The 17,540-nt window shown below is 38.6% G+C and overlaps 2 protein-coding genes and 1 pseudogene across 5 annotated transcripts; 2 read left to right on the plus strand and 1 right to left on the minus strand.

Annotated features, from left to right (window-relative positions):
- The first annotated feature begins 300 nt into the window (after positions 1-300).
- Positions 301-2,947, plus strand: LOC137747742 (ADP-ribosylation factor-like protein 8a). Its single transcript, XM_068487900.1, has 6 exons — positions 301-483; positions 1,630-1,711; positions 1,814-1,846; positions 1,947-2,068; positions 2,376-2,537; positions 2,632-2,947. The coding sequence occupies exons 1-6, from the start codon at positions 446-448 to the stop codon at positions 2,747-2,749; spliced, it is 555 nt and encodes a 184-aa protein (XP_068344001.1). The 5' UTR covers positions 301-445; the 3' UTR covers positions 2,750-2,947.
- Positions 2,948-4,306: 1,359 nt separating this feature from the next.
- LOC137723221 (cytochrome b561 and DOMON domain-containing protein At5g47530-like) lies at positions 4,307-5,555 on the plus strand (annotated as a pseudogene).
- Positions 5,556-5,683: 128 nt separating this feature from the next.
- Positions 5,684-10,352, minus strand: LOC137741957 (telomere repeat-binding factor 1-like). 4 transcript variants are annotated; one of them, XM_068481690.1, is made up of 8 exons: positions 10,110-10,352; positions 9,911-9,965; positions 9,156-9,338; positions 8,816-9,039; positions 8,069-8,153; positions 7,707-7,790; positions 6,713-7,055; positions 5,684-6,055 (listed from the first exon to the last, which is right to left on the minus strand). In XM_068481690.1, the coding sequence occupies exons 3-8, from the start codon at positions 9,303-9,305 to the stop codon at positions 6,042-6,044; spliced, it is 900 nt and encodes a 299-aa protein (XP_068337791.1). In that variant the 5' UTR covers positions 9,306-9,338; positions 9,911-9,965; positions 10,110-10,352; the 3' UTR covers positions 5,684-6,041. The 4 variants fall into 4 exon arrangements, with proteins under 4 accessions (XP_068337791.1, XP_068337785.1, XP_068337769.1 ...); XM_068481684.1 differs by having other exon boundaries at positions 5,852-6,233; XM_068481668.1 differs by lacking the exon at positions 5,684-6,055 and having other exon boundaries at positions 6,255-7,055.
- Between the last annotated feature and the right edge of the window lie 7,188 nt (positions 10,353-17,540).

Here is a 17,540-nt window from a genome sequence, read left to right on the forward strand (position 1 = left end):
TCTTGCCACGTCAAACTAAGCCAGCTTATCATTGGTCGGTAATGTCACTCACAACTGCTAAGATTACGATAGCAACATTCCCGAAACAGTAGAGTTTCATCTGATTGATCCTCGTAAACGGAACGTACGGCCATCGATTGGTTTGGCTTAAAATTAATCTCAACCGTTCAAATTACAGGGTCCCACTATACTCGTGGACGGTTAGGATTTTACAGGACATTAGACAGGGTAATTATTCAGAGATTGCATTTCAGATCAAAAACAAACAGAAACGAAATAATTCGTATTTATGGAGAAGTAGTGGTTTTGGTAGAAGAAGAAGGAAGGCGAAGAAGCTAAAGCCTCGATTTGGAGGGAGGCAGAGTGACTGTGTCTTTACAGATCTCTTGCTCTCTCTCTCTCATCCTCTTTCTCTCTCTAAGCGCAGAGAAATCAAGATTCGTCAATGGGTTTGTGGGAAGCTTTTCTCAATTGGCTCCGCAGGTTAGCTCCTCTCTCTCTCTGGTTTCGGTTTTCAATTTGTTGGGGTTGTTGTATGATCCTGTTTTGATACATTTGTTTCTGGAATTTAGATTTTTCTATTGTTTTTTTACATGTACGGAATTTACAGGGACTTGGTTGAAAGATTTTGCTTCTGTTTTGGGTTTGAAAGTAACAAAATTTTGAGTGGGATTTTGATTTGAATTTGTTGGTTTGTAAGGTTTAAATGCATAGGTTGCTTTTTGGGTTTCATAAAAAGACGATGGAAAGGAAAACCCAAAAGAAAGAACCTCAAAATTGTTTTCTTTTGCTTTTGAAGATATAGTTTTGTTCCAAACTTTTTTTTTTTTTTTGATATATTTTCCCTGATGGGTGAATTTAAGTCTGGAACACTATACTCTAGATTGATTGCTTTGTGCCTTCTGGCTAGCAATGTTTCCTGCTTATTTGTTGAGGTACACACACACACACACACACATATATATATATATATATATATATATATATATTTATGCTTATTTTGGTTGTTTTTGCCTTGTGTTGAATTGCTGAACTGAAATAGGCACAGTGCTTTGTGGAATGTCATTTTGGCTGTTGTAGATTTTGTTAATGTTCTTTTGCTTCCTTTGCATTGAGACAATTCAATTGTTATAGTTGCTTAAGGATTGGTCAAGGGAAATGAGAATGTGGATTCCTGATGTTGTAAAATGATAAAAGTTGGGAAATTTTTAGATTTAGTGATAGAACGTCTTTTGAAAATAATATCACTGCATACCAAATTGTATATATTTGTAATTTCAATCTTGGTCAAATTTTAAGTTATGTTAGTGATGTATGCGTCTTTCAAACGGGAAAGTTGTGTAGATAATACTCTGCAGTCATGGCTTCTATTGAGGCATTGAATGAAATATAGATAATGAACCTAAGCAACTGTGAAATACCTATGAATTTATAACTGCAGATGGAACTAACTTTTTCGAAGAGCTATTTTTCCCTTTTATTCTTTGATTGTGGGGATTGCATTTGGAATCTTTGGGTGGTTATGGCCAAATTTCGGGCATACATATGTGTGCTATATATAAATTTTTTTATTTGACCTCTACGTCAGTTCACACTGCCTGTGCTTACGTTATCAGCATGTGATTACAGCCTCTTTTTCAAGCAGGAAATGGAACTATCTTTGATAGGACTTCAGAATGCTGGAAAGACTTCTCTTGTAAATGTTGTTGCAGTAAGTAAATCAGTGCGATCATTTGTATTTGGTGTTTCTTTCCTTTTTGTCTACTTGTTTCGCTGATGTGTTGAAAACTTGATTTTTTATTTTTGTGCTTAGACGGGCGGATACAGTGAGGACATGATTCCTACAGTAAGTTATGTTTTCAAATGTTTGTACCTCTTACAAAGAGCTTCCGTGATCCGTTGTCTTTCTAGTGAGTGAAATAATTTCTAGTGACAATGTTTTTCAGGTAGGATTCAATATGAAGAAGGTAACCAAGGGGAATGTTACTATAAAGTTGTGGGATCTTGGAGGTCAACCCAGGTTCCGCAGCATGTGGGAGCGATACTGTCGTGCTGTTTCTGCCATAGTGTATGTAACCCATTTCCCATCTCAAATGACTTTACTTTTAGAGAACTCTGTAAGTATAAATTTTAGTTTTAGGAACTGCGTCCCCAAACTTAAAACTTTTTCTTTGGCCAAACGAACTAATTTTTTAGTAGTTGTTTTCATATGTCTAAAAAAATATTTAGCTGATTGTCAAATGTTCTGGTTAATGGCCCATGTGTGTTGATTGTTCGAGTATCAAAGACAATAATACATTGACTAATGATTCAGTTGAGTTGATCCTTGTATTAGAAGACTTAAGCAATGTTGTGCAACTTGTTTTTTACTGCAGTTATGTTGTTGATGCTGCCGATCCAGATAACATGAGCGTCTCAAAAAGTGAGCTTCATGATTTGCTGAACAAAAACTCACTAAGCGGGATCCCACTACTGGTCCTTGGAAACAAGATTGACAAGCCGGGAGCTCTCAGTAAACAGGCATTGACTGATGAAATGTAAATCCAGTTGTGCTTTTATTATTGAAACTCATCAAAAAAGAGAAAAAAGACGTGTTGTTTTGGTACTGATCTTGGCATTGTGCTGGTGCAGGGGACTCAAGGCGATTACAGACAGAGAAGTTTGTTGCTTCATGATCTCATGCAAAAACTCAACGAACATCGATTCAGTTATCGATTGGCTTGTAAAGCATTCCAAATCAAAAAGCTGAGAGATGGTTTTGCTTCTCTCTGCTTTTGTTTTTTCTGTGTGATATAATTTTTATTAAAGGATTCTTTGTGTACGGGGTGTTGGCGTTTGGGATTGACGTGTCTGATTAACTTGGTTGCTGATTATTTGATGTTGTACTGTGTTCTACTGTATCATTTCTTCTAATTGGAGACGATCTAGGGTTGTTCTGGTGCTCTTAGTCTCCCTTTCCTCCCCGAGACATCTGCCTACATCCACATGTACGAATTCACGGAGGTTTTGGAGACCAGTCTTTTTCTTCATGCAGAAAAGTTAACTGCAGATTCCCTCAAACGATAGATTTGTTAAATTATATGTTAGATTATGAAGCCGATGGGATTCGAACACACGCTGTAATGCAAGGGCAATACTTATCTTCACCACTTTGATGCAATGAAGTTGACAATCGGTGAACAGCAGTAATTCGTTGCACTCACTTTGATTTGTCACATAGAAATCCTTGACAAACAAACATGATGTTTCGTTACCTGATAAATCATGAGAATGGTTTGGTGAGTTTGAGTTGGCAGCATTTCTTTTCGACCCATTTATCTGTTTGTCTGTCATACTGCAGTTAGTATTGCTTACAAGAAAACTGTTATGTTTTGTTCCTTTAACCACCTAGCCGAGATCATGCATCAAGTTAGTAGCGGAGCGCGGTTGAGCAGACAGATCAGTCTGTCGATTGAGTTTGAGAACGAAACACTTTTTGTCTCCAAATGGATGTTGTTAATCCCTGAGATTGGATTATAGATAGCTGATCCGATGTTAATTGGTATCACTCGATTTCAATTTCCTCCAACTATCTTCGACTTCGGATACCACCTTGGGTGTTCTTCCTTTGGAATTGGAAAAATCACACCGGAAACAAACTATATATTCAATTTCAGTGATTCAGAATGTAGGTTATGATCCTAAAATTGCATGTGTTAAATATCCTAGTGGATACAGTGCTGGGTTTCTATCTATGCTAGCTATCCATGCCCGGGTTCAAAACTCTCCCTCTCCTAAATTATCGTAACAGTTTTGAACTCTGCTTCTCCCCCTTATATTATTAAAACTTAATTAAAAAGGCCCTAAAATTCTCTTTACGTAATTCACTTTTTAACTCGTGTAATTATCCTTAATTAATGAGAATTGAAATTGAACTAATTAGGAAACTAGCAGATATTTAGGATATGTTTGGTGCTCTACTTGAATCTAACTTTTTTTAACTTCTTTTCTCCTTTCTCCTCTTTCTCCTTCTTTTGAGACCCCTTCTTTTTTGATCTATTTGTCCAGTTTAAGTTTTAAGATTAAAAAATTTTAAATTTTATACCAAACAAGTATTTGAATCTTAAAAGAAATTTTTTTTTCAAAAAATATTTTGAGAAATGATGAAATTTTTTTGAATAGGATACCAAACAGATCCTTAAAAAAGGCTTGGTTCCCAAGCAACCAGCTGTTCTACTCCATGTTGGATTATGAGATCATGCCATTAGCTATATATATAGCTAATGAACCACGACAAACAATCGATTTTAAACTCGAACGCTCATATATGGAACTTTCCAAGTCTCTCTTTGTTATTTGCTTACTGTTTACTTCCGTCTTCTCATCAGCTGCCGCACATCCGCCATGCACAAGCTGTACCTTCTCCAACAAGAAAACCTCCGCCGCATGCAGTACGCTCCCCGTTCTGAATTCGATGATCTGCTGGAATTATTAGCCGTTGACAGCCACTGTCGACGTTGCATTCACACAATCTGTGGTGAGTGACTCGAGATGGGCTGCATGGGCCATAAACCCTACGTCTACCGGCATGGTCGGTTCACAAGCTATTATCGCTTACAAAAGAACCGATGGAACTATGACTGTACATTCTTCACCAATTAAAAGTTACGGGAGTCATTTGGAAAAAGAGAATCTCAGCTTCCCTTGTACGATGTCTCTGCGGCTTACGAAAACAACCAAGTCATCAATTTGCCACCCGAGTCCTTCCAAACAACGTCAGTGTTGTGCACCATGTCTGGCAGCAAGGACCCATGTTCAGAAACAACCCCGGAATGCACTCGCTTTCCGGTCCCAACTTGCAATCCTTTGGAACCTTGGATTTTATTTCCGGGAAAATTGAAACAAGCTAGAGAACGAGTACTTCGATAACCGCCTTAAAATATGCCCATGGAGTTGTCAATACCATTAGCTGGGGCATACTTATGCCCATCGGCGTAATCGTGTCAAGGTATCTCAAGACGGTCGAAGCAGCCGATCCAGCATGGTTTCATGCTCGTAGAGCATGCCAAATGCTGGCGTTTCTTGGTGGTGTAGCTGGGTGGGGAAGTGGAATTTTCTCGGTTCCAAATCTCCGGGGATACAGTACAAAGGCCATAGATGCTTCGGCATCAGTCTTTGTCCTTGCCGATTCAAGTAGCCGTAGCACTTTGTCCTGGTCAATGCTATGGCTCACGCCCCATTTCAAATCAGCCAAAGGCAGTGAACGGACGGACCTTTTCGAGAAAAAAATGGAGACACAATCAGTCAGGATGGTCTAAATGATTGTGATGTAATGTAGCATCGGAAGCCACACAGTGATAAACTTGAAGAAATCGTTGCTTTCTCTTTGTCCGTCTTTCAGATCAAGAGGCTTATCAAGTTCCGGCACTTTTGGCAGTGGAGCCACAGACACATCATCCTTGGACAATGCTACTTTTGGGAGGGATCATCTTGTTGGTAAGAGTAGTGATGTTCCTTCGGATGAGTTTTCTGTTGGTTAGACTCGCACCGGAGAGATGTCGACACAGTAAGGTCATTGGATTACATTTCAGATGAAGATGGAGAAAACTCAGAAGTCGATGAGGAAATTGAAACGCCGATAAATGGAGTTGATTCTCATGACTCAGGGCAGAATGAAATACTGGAAGCTTAAAAAACAGCGACAGCTGCAAATGCGATATGTTAGGTCTTAGGACGGAGCAATATGTTTCAGATGCACTTATACAACAGCGGCAACTGTAAGCTTGGAAGGAAAGAAGGAAAAGGGATGGGATACTCTTCCCCTTTCAACAAGGACAGAAGTAAGTTTAGACTTTCCTTTGAACCAGATCCCTTCAGAGAGACAAACATCTCACATTTCAATTGACATATCGCATTTTCTAAGAATCGTAATTTTCCCATGCACTTATACAACAGCAACTGCAAATGCGGCATCATTTATCTACCTTGGCATGAAAAAACTCTTCCCTTAGCTAGTGTTTACTCATCGTTTAACTCTCAGAAACAGAAAACCTATAAGCTCCTTACAAAATGATACCTGTAAAAAGACAGAAGAAAGAAAGTTCAGAAACGAAGCTCCCACGTTCCAAATATACAATCCCAACCTATTTACACTACAGAAACATGAAGACATCGCTGCCCCAGCGTATCATCATCCCACGCGCATGGTTCTTGCTCAAGAATGAGTTACCCATGTGTGAGTTTCATGTCAAGGTCTGCAAAATAAAAAATAAAAAAATTGCAAAGAAATACATAAAAGGCCTGGATAGGAGTACTAGATTAGTTTTACCAAAACAAATCTTCATACATGAATCCTTTGCATGATATATATAACCTCAGAGCGAGAAATCATGAATCATATATTTTAGCCATAAAAAAACTAATATTTGCAAATCACTATACATTAATACTATTATAGTGAAGGAAAACTATTCAGCTTCACGAGCTAGTGGATAAAACTGCGACCTTTCAGTAACTTGACAAGAATTCAGGCGGTAGTAACATCAGCAGGGCTAGTAAATAGAGAAACTGCGACCCTTCAGTAGGGATGGCATTTATCCAAATACTGGCCAAGCTCTCAAAATTCAAAAGTTAACGGGATGCAAAGTAGTATCCTACAAGGGAATTTCTCAGTCTACAAACATTTTATGTTAAAGGTCAACTTATGATGCGAAATTGCTTAAGAGAACTTTACCAATTTTTCTACATTTCAATGCTTTCATTGCTGCTTTGGCAAAAACTTGTGCTGCTTCTGCTTCAGCTTCTGCCGCCTCCGCCTCCCTTGCTGCTTCCTCAGCTGCTGCAATGGCAGCCTCTGCCTCTGCTACCGCCTGCGCAGCAGCAGCAGCAGCCTCTTGTGCAGTCATGCTTCTCATCTTGGTTAAATCTGCATCTACTTGGGATTTAGTAAGGATGTTGATGTCACTCTTATCTTTTCTCGATGAATCCTTCTGCTTTCCTTCCAAGAGCAACGCTGAAGAGCTTCTTCTTTTTTCAGAAGTAGCTGAACTTAATGGAATTCTGTATCTATGCTTGACCTGCAACACAGACCATAAAACAAAATTCCTGAGATACAATCACATAATATTTGTTTTTTCATTAAGAACGTATGTTCCATATTACAAACTTCTTCTCCAATGGGAAGTAGCTTATTATCCATACCAATATTTAAGTCCTAATCAAACAAATCCATGGTTATGAGTCATATCAACTAAACCCTACTTCCCAAATCCCGTCCTACCTCAACTACCATTCCTTATCCTTGTTTACTAACTACCAAGACTTGCCTAATTAATCCTATTCCAACTAAGACTTAATCAATCATAATCCTATTAGGGCTACATAAAACATAAAGGGAAAAATGACAAAAAGTTAAATGGCTGATTCCCAAATAAACTAGAACTCAAGCCTAATTGGATAAAGAGCCCAAGTACTCTTGGAGAGCCTTGTAGATGTTACTCATCAAACTCCCCTGGTTGGAGAGGATTCGTGCTCGAGTCTAAATCATCATCACTAAAGACTCATGCATCACATACTACAAAAGCTTCAGTAAGTATATATTGGCATTGAAAACATTTTCAGGCTTACAGGCCAAGGTTTCTTCTTACATCAATCAGATAAATGAGATCTTAGTGCACACATACTACAATAATTGTGCTCTAAAATACCAAAATTGAGAGCTTAATTACCTTAATCAGCTTTCCAGTGGCTGTCATATTCTTTAATTTTGATGACAGTAACTTTTTAAGTTTTGGTGGTGCCCAATATTGCTCCTACAAAATGAAAATTGAGAACGTCAAAATTCCTCTAAAAGATCAAGTATTAGTAGATGAGATTGAGGAAACTTGAGATTGCAGTGAAATGATACATAAACAGAAAATACGAGGAAAGCATGCACTCTCTTTTCTCCTCATTTGTGTCCAAAAACAGCAGAAATACGTACTTTAGTTTGACTTGTCAAGTATTTATTACTTAAACCTGAAGGATTTCTGAAATTTTTGTATGAGGCAGGTTTCCAAAACTATGAATGAAAGACCCACAATATATATACCTCTATGTGCATAGCAATTGCAGCTCTGTCAGATCCCCCTGGCTCCTTCAAATTTGTAATAGCCTCTAATATAAGGTGATCCAACCTAAAACCAACCAAAGGAGTTTCCATAGAGCTAGTCAATAACCACGTCAACAAAAATGTGATGGAATGGCATGCATACAATGTTTTCTTTTGCCATTTTAAATTAAGGATGAGAAATGAAGTCTTCTCAGGAAATATTTTTGTAAATGTAGGAGGATCTCATAAAACTGCCTCGCAAATTAGTAAACGTAACCATCGTCATATACCAACCATATCAAGAGTCTTCAGTTAAAGTGACCTTTACAGCTATGCTTACATACAGAATTCCTATTCAACTGTTCAGGAAATACAAAGTCAGTGTATAGAGACTAAACATGAACGGAAAAAGGAATGAGTAAAAAGGTAATTATAAATTGCACACAACTGTTCATACCCATCACAGGACCCCTAAAGACAAAATATTATAGATGCAGTGATAAAATTCATTTGTGCATGACTGTCAATAACATTTACATGCCATCTGCTTTGTGATGACAATATTCATGAGTACGAGATTTTATGGAAATAAGATAATGAGATGAGGGAGAAAATAACAGGTACTGTTGATCCTTAGTGCTACCCAGTTATTTGACCGTTAACACATTAGATTGAGATTTTTCAGATCCAGTTCTTGACAGAGAATGAAAGTACTGTCAATATCCAAGTAAGCGGTGAAGATCTAACCTGGCAATTGGTTGTTTTGAATCTTTTGATTCAATTGTCTGCGGCTTTCCACCAGAAATGGCAAGAGGCTTAGCGTCAACAACTTCTTCATGACTTTGGATTACAGTGCTCACGGCCAAAGGGTTGTTGTCGTGTTTAGGAGTTGGTAAGTTCCTTTTAAGTGCAAGCTTAGCCTTCTGTCTAGAACCCCATATTGCGGTCACATTTATATTTCTCCACTTGTCCTATCCAAGGAAACAACTACGAAATCAGATATGATCTCCAGAGGTTATACTTCATCTTTTTTTTTTCCATAGTAGTTTGACAGTTCCCATGAAGCTAAAGTTTGAAAAATGGATACCTTGAGGTCAACATTTGAACGCAGATGTAAGATAGTACTGAATTCTGGATCTGTAAGTATTGTGCGCCATTTTCCTGCCCCGTGTTTAAGTACTCCGGCTTTAAGGGCTGCTTCTTCTTCGGCGGTCCACTTCTGCTTAGGAGCACCCATTAACTGAAATCCAGAACCCTCCCAGAACGAAATCTGCCAAATCAAATTCTGCACTTCTCAGAACTTCATAGATTATCGAATTCTGAGTAATAAAAAGCGTCAACCACCATATAGGAACTTACAAGACCAACAAACTACCATAGATTACTATAATTCTGAATAGCAAAAATACCAAATGTGAAACTTAAAGCCTCTTTGTAGATTACCTTGAATTTAACTCATCCACTAAATTATATACTCCATTACTTAAAAAGCATCACTGATTCATTTTTTTTTAATTTTTTATACAAACGATATTGGGAGAGCGGATATTGAACTCGGGACATCGAATTCAAGTTAAAAGTGTAGTAACAAACACAAAAAAAAAAAAAAACAGATGCATTGCCTTGATTTAGAAACGGGGTTTAACTCAGATAGTGCCAAGAAATTCCGGCCTCTAATTACAATTAACTGTCTAAAAAGTTTTCCAGTTGGGTTTAATTTAAATTTCAATTAAAATCTTAAAAAATTAAAAGCTTAATAATTTATCATTTTTTCTCTTATTTCTGTCAAAATCCCACTCAATTTCTGAACTTTTACAAGAGCTTGAATTCCAACTCGCTCACCCAACTAAGAAAATTTACATCAATTCAATCAAATGGCAATGCATGTCGGCAATTCCTGCACACACAAAAAAACCCAAGAATCTAATTCGCATAATTATCTCAATAAAATAAGAACGAGGTTTCTAAAAATTGAAATTCCGGCAATTCGCCGGCAAAAAAATGAACAGAAAAAAGCGAGAGGTGGGAAGCAAAGGATTACCGGATCGGAGAAATCACTGAGAAGCTGACGAAAATGTGGGCAGCTGAGAGATCGATTGCATAATCCGAAATTTGAAGAATTTGAGAGTTTTACGAAATTTATATGAAATGTTTCGGATTAATTTTTATGGACTACTGGTGTTCGAGTGTTTGTTGAATTTGTTGAGATTGAAATTCTTCCATTGGATTTGTTTTTGTGCCGCTCGGCCTTTCCTTTTGAGAGATGGACAGAGTCACAGACGGGCCCGAGGGAGATGGGACCCCCCAAATGGTTAATGCCAAATGCCTATTGGGATCTTCGGTTTCTGAAAATTGTGTTAGAACCCCCTCTTTTGGACACTTTTACACTTCCACCCCTGTAGTTTTTCCGTGTTTTTTCTTTTCTTTTATTCTCTCCTTTTGTTTTTCGAATAACTTTTTTGTTTTTTGGATTACCTTTACAAAGTCTTGGAAGTTAACGAAGAGGACTTGCTTTTGAAAATTTTTTATTTGAACAAAACTTTTGTATTCCTACAAAAATTACAGTCTATTGGTGTTTTTTTTTTTTTTTTTTTTTTTGGTGCTTAAATATGAGAAAAAATATGTAGAAATGAGAAATAAAGAAGAATGGAAGAAAGACGGCGGGTTAGATGTATAAACAACATTGCAGCGAAAGAATCCACAAACTAATGCGATAGTAATAGTGAAATTGTATGAATTAACCTAAGTTTGAATCCATTACCAATTTGGAATTCACCAAGAAACAAAAAAACCTTAAAATTTATTAATTTGATAATATGAAAAGTTACAAACTTAGCACCCAGGTATACTGCCTCTTGGCTCTCGTTTTTCTAGGAGTACAAATAAAAAAGAAATTAAAGAAATAACAATAGAAAATATCTAAAACCCTAAGATGCCATTTTGGGCTAGTAAATAATGGAGTTTGGCCAAAAATACTCATATATTAGGAAAAAAAAATGATAAGTCTGTTGTGGTCTATTTTATCTGACAAGTTTAGGGTGGCCGACGGCAAGGAGAAGAGAGAAAGAGATGTGTTTGTAGAATTGTAGGGGAATGTGTGTGTTGTTATCCCTCCTATATTGTGCCTTTATTTATAGTAATAGAATGAGAGAAGATATTCCTTCTTCCCCAAGGAATACAAGATACAATAGGAAATGATAACTAGAATCAAATCTAATCTAGGATTTACACAATCATACTTAAACTAGGAATGTTTACAACTCTCCCCCTTGAGTGTGTATATACTCAAGGTAGATTTAGCATCATGCAGAAGTTGATGAAGTAGACTCATCAACACCGATTCTATGGAACAACGCTTATTCTCAATAAGGTAGGAACTTGCATAAGTAGTATGTCTCACTAAAAAACCCTAAGGCTATAGCAAAAACCCGAGTAGGGACAAAATCCATAGTCTAAGGAAAAGTGCGTGAGAGATGCAAAGTCAAAAGAAATGTCTAGATGACATCATCAGGGATATGATTAGCCCAATATGGGTGCCTCGTTAAAACCTAGTTAGGTAAAAAAAAACCCAGTGGGAAAAATGCTCATAATTGTAGGGAAAAATAGTACATTAAGATCAAGCAAGTATCTACAGGATACTCCCCCTGAGTTTAACATAATTCCAAAGAGAAATATCAAGTTACAACTCAAGAAAGTTTACGCATACCAATTCCATGAACAAGCTTTTGAAACATTGTCTTCGGCAGTGATTTGGTGAAGAGGTCGGCCAGATTGTCTTGTGAACGGATTTGCGTGACTTCAATCTTCTAATACTCTTGTTGTTGATGTGAAAAGAAAAACTTTTGGGCAATGTGCTTGGTGTTGTCTCCTTTAATGTGACCTTTCTTGAGTTGTTCGATGCAAGCTGTGTTGTCTTCAAAGATCGTAGTCGAGACATCAACGTGGATAAAGATCGCAGGAGCTTCAAATATGGCCCACTACTGCTCTCAACCAAAAGCATTCCCGAGTTGCTTCATGTAAGGCGAGAATTTCAGCATGGTTAGACGAAGTGGCAACTAAGGTTTGTTTACTTGACCTCCAAGAGATTGTGGTGCCTCAAACGGTAAAGACATAACCCATTTAAGAGCGCGCCTTGTGCGGATCAGATAAGTATCCTACGTCGGCATAACCAACAAGGCGAGAATCGACTCGAGTAGCATAAGGTGTGGCACCGTTCGAGGATTCGTAGGGATAGAACAAGCCCAAATCCGTAGTACCCTTAAGGTAACGAAAAATGTCTTTCACACTCGTACAATGTCTGTGTGTTGGTGCATTACCGTATCTTGGCAAAAGATTAACAACGAAGGAGATGTCAGGTCTAGTGCATTAAGCTAAGCACAATAAAGCGCCTATCACACTTAGATAAGGAACTTCAGGCTCCAAAATCTCTTCATCATCCTCCTTCGGATGGAAGGGATCTCGTTTTGCATTTAGCGAACGAACGACCACAGGAGTACTCGAAGGCTTCGCTTTATCCTCATTAAAGCGGCGCAACACCTTCTGGGTGTAGTTCGATTGATGTACTAGGATTCCATCCAAACAATGCTCTATCTCGAGACCAAGATAGTATCGAGTCTTACTTAGATCTTTCATCTCAAATTCCGACTTCAAGTGTGCGGCAGTTCTCGCAAGCTCTTTAGGAGTTCTGATAAGATTCATGTCATCGACATATACTGCAACAATCGTAAATCCGGAATGTGATTTCTTAATGAACACACAAGGGTATAGTTCGTTGTTCACATATCTTTGACTAGTCAAATACTCACTCAGACGATTATACCACATTATTCCGGATTGTTTCTATTCTTTCGGATTGTTTCAAACTGTAGAGTGAACACCTCAATCGAATTGAAAGCGTGTTCCAGGGTTTGGAAATATTTGAACCAGTCAATGTAAGTCTTTAGGGAACTTTCATGTAAATTTCCGTATCAAGAACCCCATAAAGATACGCGGTTACTACATCCATAAGTTGCATATCCAGTTTTTCGGAAACTACCAAACTGACAAGGTAATGAAAAGTAATCACATCCATAATGGGTGAATAAGTTTCATCATAGTCAATCCTGGGGTGTTGTGAGAAGCCTTGTGCAACAAGACGAACTTTGTAACGCACAATTTCGTTCTTCTCATTATGCTTCCAAACGAAAACCCACTTATAGCCAACGAACTTCACATTAGAAGGAGTAGGAGCTACAGGTCCAAACATCTTATGTTTCGCAAGCGAATCGAGTTTGACTTGGATTGTTTATTTCCAGTTTGACCAATCAGTTCTACGTCGACATTCATCAACAGAACGCGGTTCAATGTCATCGCTCAACATGATCTCAGCAGCTACTGCAAATGTTAATGCATCGTTGACAATGATCTCATTTCTATGCCACACATCATCTAAGCTAGCATAATAGACCGAAATCTCACGATTCTCAAGAGGAGGATTCATCTTTTCAAGGACGCTTCCATAATCTAGAATTTCCTCATGAGTTGGGTAGAATGAGTAAACGATAGTCGAATTCACGGTAAGCTCTTCGGGACCTTGTGCCATGGTTTTCCTCTTCCAGAGGTTGAATCCTTTGAACCAAGGGGTCTGCCCTGCTTTTGTTTAGGGGTAAATGATTGGCTAGTCACTAATGTACATGGATCACCAAGATTGGAGTCTCGGGCTTCTAGGAGGGCAATTCGTCGTACATTTGGTACATTAATCTTTGCAGGCATATTCGCAGCTGGAATATGTGATCTTGTCATTCGTGCTAGATCGGTGAAAGCATCTGGCATGCTCTGAAGATCTAATATGCGCTGCACTTCAATTTCAGACTGAGCGGTGCGAGGATCTAAATGAGACAAAGTGGGAGTCGTCCACGATAATTCGCATCGCTCTTCAGGAACAGTGACGCTCTTATCTCCCCCTAACGAAGAGAAAACTGTCTCATAGAAGTGACAATCTGCAAAACGATCGGTAAACAGATCGCCTATCAAAGGTTCTAAGTAATGAATAATCGAAGGAGAATCATATCCAACATAAATTCTCATCCTTCGCTGAGGCCCCATTTTTGTACATAAATGCGGTGAGATCGGCACATATACCGTACAACCAAATACATGCAGATGCCATATGTCGGGTTCGTATCTGGTAACCAATTGTTGTGTCATAACAGGCCTCAGGTGGACCAACTTTGATGCATGCAATATTGCATAGCCCCAAGCAGCGATTGGGAGCTTGGTACGTATGACCAATGATCGAGCAATCATTTGTAAGTGCTTAATGAAAGCTTCTGCCAGGGCATTGTGGGTGTGAACATGAGGTACATGATGTTCAACTTCAACCCCAACCGACATGCAATAATTATCACAAGTTTTAGATGTGAATTATCTAGCATTATCCAATTGAATAGATTTGATCGAATAATCAGGGTGGTGAGCCCTGAGCTTAATAACCTGAGCCAACAATTTGGAGAATGCAGTGTTACTTGTGGACAATAAGCACACGTGTGACCAACGTGTAGAAGCGTCAACCAAAACCATAAAGTATCTAAATGGTTCGTAAGGAGGGTGAATCGGTCCACAAATGTCCCCTTGAATCTGTTGTAGAAAAATGGGAGGATTCGAATGAATCTTGTCATAAGAAGGCTTAGTAATAAGCTTTCCCATCGAACATGTTTGACATGCGATTCCTTGGATCGAACCTAAACTTCGGGTTAGTGGATGCCTGTGTGAAGATTTAAGGATATGACGCTCGCTATTCGTCAAGGATGTCCCAAACGATCATGCCAAAGTGTAATTTCGTGCGCGGTCCTAATAGTAGGGCCAACCACATAGTGGCATTCTATGGGGCGTATGGTCGTAGTATATAAATCACTCGGGGTACGCTTCATTTTCTCTAGAGTACGCTTTTGGCCATATTCGTAAGAAGTTATGCACAGAAATTCAACTTCGTTTTCTACGTGGGTTTTAGCCTAGTAATTGTTATCTTTAATGTCCTTGAAGCTTAACAACGTTCTTCCAAAATGTAGAGAATAGAGTGCCTTATAAATGGTCAAGATTGTACCATTGGACAACATTATACATATCTTACCATATCCTTCTATCAGGTTGGATGGGTTTGAGAGAGTTGTCAGAGGTGCATTCTTATGTATGAAGTTAGTGAAATAGATGCATTCATGCAAAACGGTGTGCATGGTTGCACTATCTGCCAGACAACTAACTTTCCCACTAATTATACCTAGAATGAAAAATTAATTTGAATTGCTTACATGCATAAAAGTTTTGAAAACAAATATCAATTCAATATAATTTCATTTATCTAAGGATTAAAAACTTAATATCCAAAACAAATCACCAACTAATAATCCAAACATAAAGGAAAATTGTTCAAAAATCAACCAAAAACAAAGGAGGGGTTCGGCCACTAGGTGGAATTCAGCCCTATTTGTCTTATTTCAACTAAAAATAAGTCTATGTCTAAGGTTCTAATTTTCCATAGGAGTGGTATCCTCATGAAAATCAGAAACCTCCATCTTTGTAGTCTTCGGTTCGTCCACTTGCATGAAGTTTGATTTAAACTTCTTACGACGAGAATGATATTTATATATAACCTTCTTAGGAGCTTAGCAAACACGGAACCAATGGCCCTTTGAACCACAACGATAACACAAGTCCACATCCATGGTTTCAGGTGTTTTGTCCTTATTCTTGAAGTTCGGGGCCTTGGGAGCGAGGTTTGGGCGTTTCTGGGCTTTGTTTCTTCCCTTATATGGCCCTTAACTCTATTGACCTTGGTAGGATGGCTTCTGGCCACCCCTACCACGCCTATTTTGATGTTTTGGGTGTTGGTTGGTGCTATAATATGCTTCAGGCATAGCAGTCACCCCAGTAGGTCGAGCTTGATGATTCTTCATCAACAGCTGGTTCTGCTTTTCAGTGAGAAGTAAAACAGAGATCAAATCCGAGAACTTAATGAACTTCTAAGCTCTATATTGTTGCTGCATGACAATATTAGAAGCAAAGAAGGTCAAATATGTCTTCTCCAGGAGATCCTCTTCAGTCAAAGTTTCATTGCAAAACTTGAGAAGTGATCGGATTTGACAAACTTCAGAATTATATTCATTCACAGACTTAAAGTCTTGGAAGCGCAAGTGCTGCCAGTTACGTCTTGCTTTAGGCAAGAATATGTCATTTTGGTGATCAAAACGATTAGCCAAAGCGACCCATAATGCACGTGGATCCTCCTCAGCAAGATATTCAATTTGCAGAGCGTCATGAATATGTCTTCAGATGAAGATCATAGCAGTGACTTTTTCAGCTTTGCCAACAGGCTTGTCCATTGCTTTTTCAATAGTAGGACGCAAGTTCTTTGCAATGAGGTAGAACTTCACATCTTGGACCCACTTGAGGTAGTTCCTTCCAGAGACCTCCAAAGCGGTAAAGTCGAGTTGGTTCAAATTCGACATGTTCCTATCACAAAATAGATGTACAAGATATGGTTAGTGTAATGGAGAAAAATCAATCCATTCATGTAGGAGTAGAACATACAGGTTCTAATAGACATGATTTGGTTTAATTTTGCATGAAAAAGCTTCGGGTTTTCATGGGTGATGTGTTTAAATGAAAAACTTTAGGTTTTCAGAAGAGGCATGTTTATAAGAAACTTTAGATTTCAAAATAATTATGAACTTCAGCTTTATATATTCCTACAGGCAAACACAAATATATATGCAAACAAATATGCAAAAATATAAAATTTAGGTTTACAATTATAATTGAATTTTAATTATTTGGACTTCGGGCCAAATTAAAGTGTGGGTGAAAAAACATAAAACCCATTGGGCCTAATATAATTAGGCAAATAAAGCTCGAGGCCCAATAGAAAATATAAGCCTACAGGGTGGCTTAATAACATGGTGCCGTGTGACCTAGGTCCTAAATTGGGCTAGGGTGTCTCGGGTGGGGCTGCAGGCCCACGGGAAGAATGGACAGAGGAATGGGCTGCAGTAGGCAGACCCAAAAAAAATTCTTTTTTTTTCCTTTCGCGGGCCGCTTTAGGCGAGCCCAAAAACGTTTTTTTTTTTTTTTCGCGCCGGGGAAGCTCCAAAACTCAATGGGTTGGAGGAGGATTCTAGGAGGGGGGCCAAGCCCAGTGGCTCGGGTGTCCAACAGAGATGCCCATGTCTTCGGCTTGCCACGTGGAGCAGCTCAGCCTAGGTTGGAGCAGGATTCTAGGAGGGGGGCCAAGCCCAGTGGCTCGGGTATCTAGCAGAGGAGCCCATGTCTTCGGCTTGCGGCGTGGCGTAGCTCAGCCCACAAGCTACATGCCTGGGCAAGGTCGTGGGTTAAAAAAAAAAAAAAACCCTAGTGGCACCAGGTTTGTTTCCTGATTTAAAAAAAAATTTGCTCTTTTTTTTCAATTCAATTCAATTCATATATAATTCAATTTGATCCA

Source organism: Pyrus communis, chromosome 1 (genome assembly GCF_963583255.1).
Source record: "Pyrus communis chromosome 1, drPyrComm1.1, whole genome shotgun sequence".
NCBI lineage: Eukaryota > Viridiplantae > Streptophyta > Magnoliopsida > Rosales > Rosaceae > Pyrus > Pyrus communis.